Here is a 2,175-nt window from a genome sequence, read left to right on the forward strand (position 1 = left end):
ACAAAGAGATAACAATCAGTCTTTGAAATACATAATCCCAAGACTCCATTCTGTTTTTAGCCTCATTTCCATAGTTAGTCTTCCAAATACCAATCTTGAATATATTCACAGCTTTTAGCACTAGTCCTAGGCCTACTTTTTAGCTTTATCATCATCATGTCTGACCACAAAGCCTGTCTAGCACAAACCATCAGACAAAGTTATACATGGGAAATGAAAAACCAACAGCATAAAATGGAGGTAGCAGAGAAAGTGATTTGAGACTTTTGCCCATACTGCCAAGAGGGCCAATAACAATAAAGGAAAAAAGACTCAAATTACCTTTCCATACTTCTGGGCATAGGATCCGGTAAGAAGGGAATGGAAGATGATGATAGTTTCATCCAAGTCCCACAGAAATACCCGCTGGAAGAGGGGGGAAAAAAAAATGAGTGAGTGAGTATCTTTTCCAATCATGATAGACTGAAACAAGAAATCAACAAGAACTAGAAAATTCACAAATATGTGAAAATTAAACACAATCTTAAAAAATCAAAGATCAAATCACAAATGAAATTAGAAAATAGCTTTAGATGAATAAAAATGAAAACATAACATACTAAAAACCTATGGATTACAGCAAAAGTAGTGTAAAAAGGAAAATTTTTAGGTTTATGTGCATATAAAATCTCATAACTGAATCGTAAACTTCAAGGAATTTGAAAAGAGGAAACCAAACACAAATCCAGAAGAAAGGAAAATGAAGATTAGAGATTTAAAAAAAAAACAAAAAACAAAAAACAAAAAACAAAAAACAAAAAAACAGGAAAATAAAGAGAGAAAATAATCAAAACCCACAGTTGATCTTTGAAAAAGAACTACAAAATTGACAACTTTCAGCTAGATTTACCATGAAAAATAAATGAAAGAAGACTTAAATGACTAAAATCAGAAATGAAAACGTGGATGGTATTATTTAAATGAAATGGACATATTCCTAGAAATACCCAAAGTGACAAAATTAACTGAAGAAAATATTAAAAATTTTAAATAGGCCTGTAACTTCTAAGGAGGTTGAATCAGTAACCAAAATCATCCCAACAAAAGAAAGCTCTGAACCAGATGGCTTCACCTGTAAATTCTAGCAAACATTAAAGAATTACCACCAATTCTTCTTAATCTCTTTGCAAAATATGAAGAGGAAGGAGCACTCACTCTGTGAGGTAAGAAAACTACAGACCAAAGCCACTTAACATTGATTCAAAATTCCAAACAAAATTCATCAGCATATTAAGAAAATTATATGTGATGACCAAGTAGAATGTACTCCCAGGATGCAAAGATGAATAAGCAAACTAAAATTAATCATGGCAATTTATTATAATAGAATGGGGCGGGGAGAACCAACACATTTCACTTGATGTAGAAAATGCACTTGTTGAAATTTAATACTCTTTCATGATATAAACACTCAAAGCTGATTAGAAGGAAGTTTTATGATAAAGACCATAAATGGAAAAACTAATATACTCAATGGTGAAAGACTGAAAACTTAATCCTTAAGATCAAGAATAAGGTAAGCATGTCTGTTTTTTGCCACTTCTATTCAACATAGTACTAGAAATTCTAGCCAAGAATAATTTGACTAGATAAGAAAAAAGAAGGTAACCAAATTGGACAGGAAATAATATTTCTTTTCACAGATGAAATCTCATATATACAGAAAACCCTAAAGAATCACAAAAAATTGTTAGCCAATAAGGAAAGAAAGAAATCAGCTACTTTTGTATATCCTTGCATGAAGGGGTTAAGGGGAATTAAAAAACAATTTCATTATTAATACTGTCAAAATAGTAAATACTTAAGAATAAATTAACAGAGGAAGTAAAAGACTTACACGACTATAAAACATTGCTGAAGAAGACAGATATAAAGAAACACCATGTTCAAAGATGAACACTTTTAAGGTGATACTACTTCTTCCTAAGGGGATCTACAAATTCAATGTAATCTTTATCCCTTTTTTAAAGAAAAGGGGAAAACTATCCTAAACCTCAAAGGATCCCATGTATTTCGAGTCCACACACAACCAAAATAATCTAAACAAAGAATAAAGTTGGAAGACTCAACACCTTCTGAGTTCAGATTTTACCACAAAGATACAGTAATCAAAATAATGTGGTACTATAATGAAAA

General features: G+C 31.3%; 1 protein-coding gene across 1 annotated transcript in view; it reads right to left on the reverse strand.

Annotated features, from left to right (window-relative positions):
* EYA3 (EYA transcriptional coactivator and phosphatase 3) overlaps positions 1–2,175 on the reverse strand; it is an 86,581-nt gene that overhangs the window by 17,852 nt on the left and 66,554 nt on the right. The window contains exons 10-11 of the mRNA XM_004679405.2: positions 1,877–1,893; positions 322–405 (exon numbers count right to left, since the gene is read on the reverse strand). Coding sequence (XP_004679462.2) covers positions 322–405; positions 1,877–1,893 — 101 coding nt within the window. The remainder of the gene's footprint in view (positions 1–321; positions 406–1,876; positions 1,894–2,175) is intronic.

Source organism: Condylura cristata, unplaced genomic scaffold (assembly GCF_000260355.1).
Source record: "Condylura cristata isolate star-nosed mole 26May11 unplaced genomic scaffold, ConCri1.0 scaffold00008, whole genome shotgun sequence".
NCBI classification, from domain to species: domain Eukaryota; kingdom Metazoa; phylum Chordata; class Mammalia; order Eulipotyphla; family Talpidae; genus Condylura; species Condylura cristata.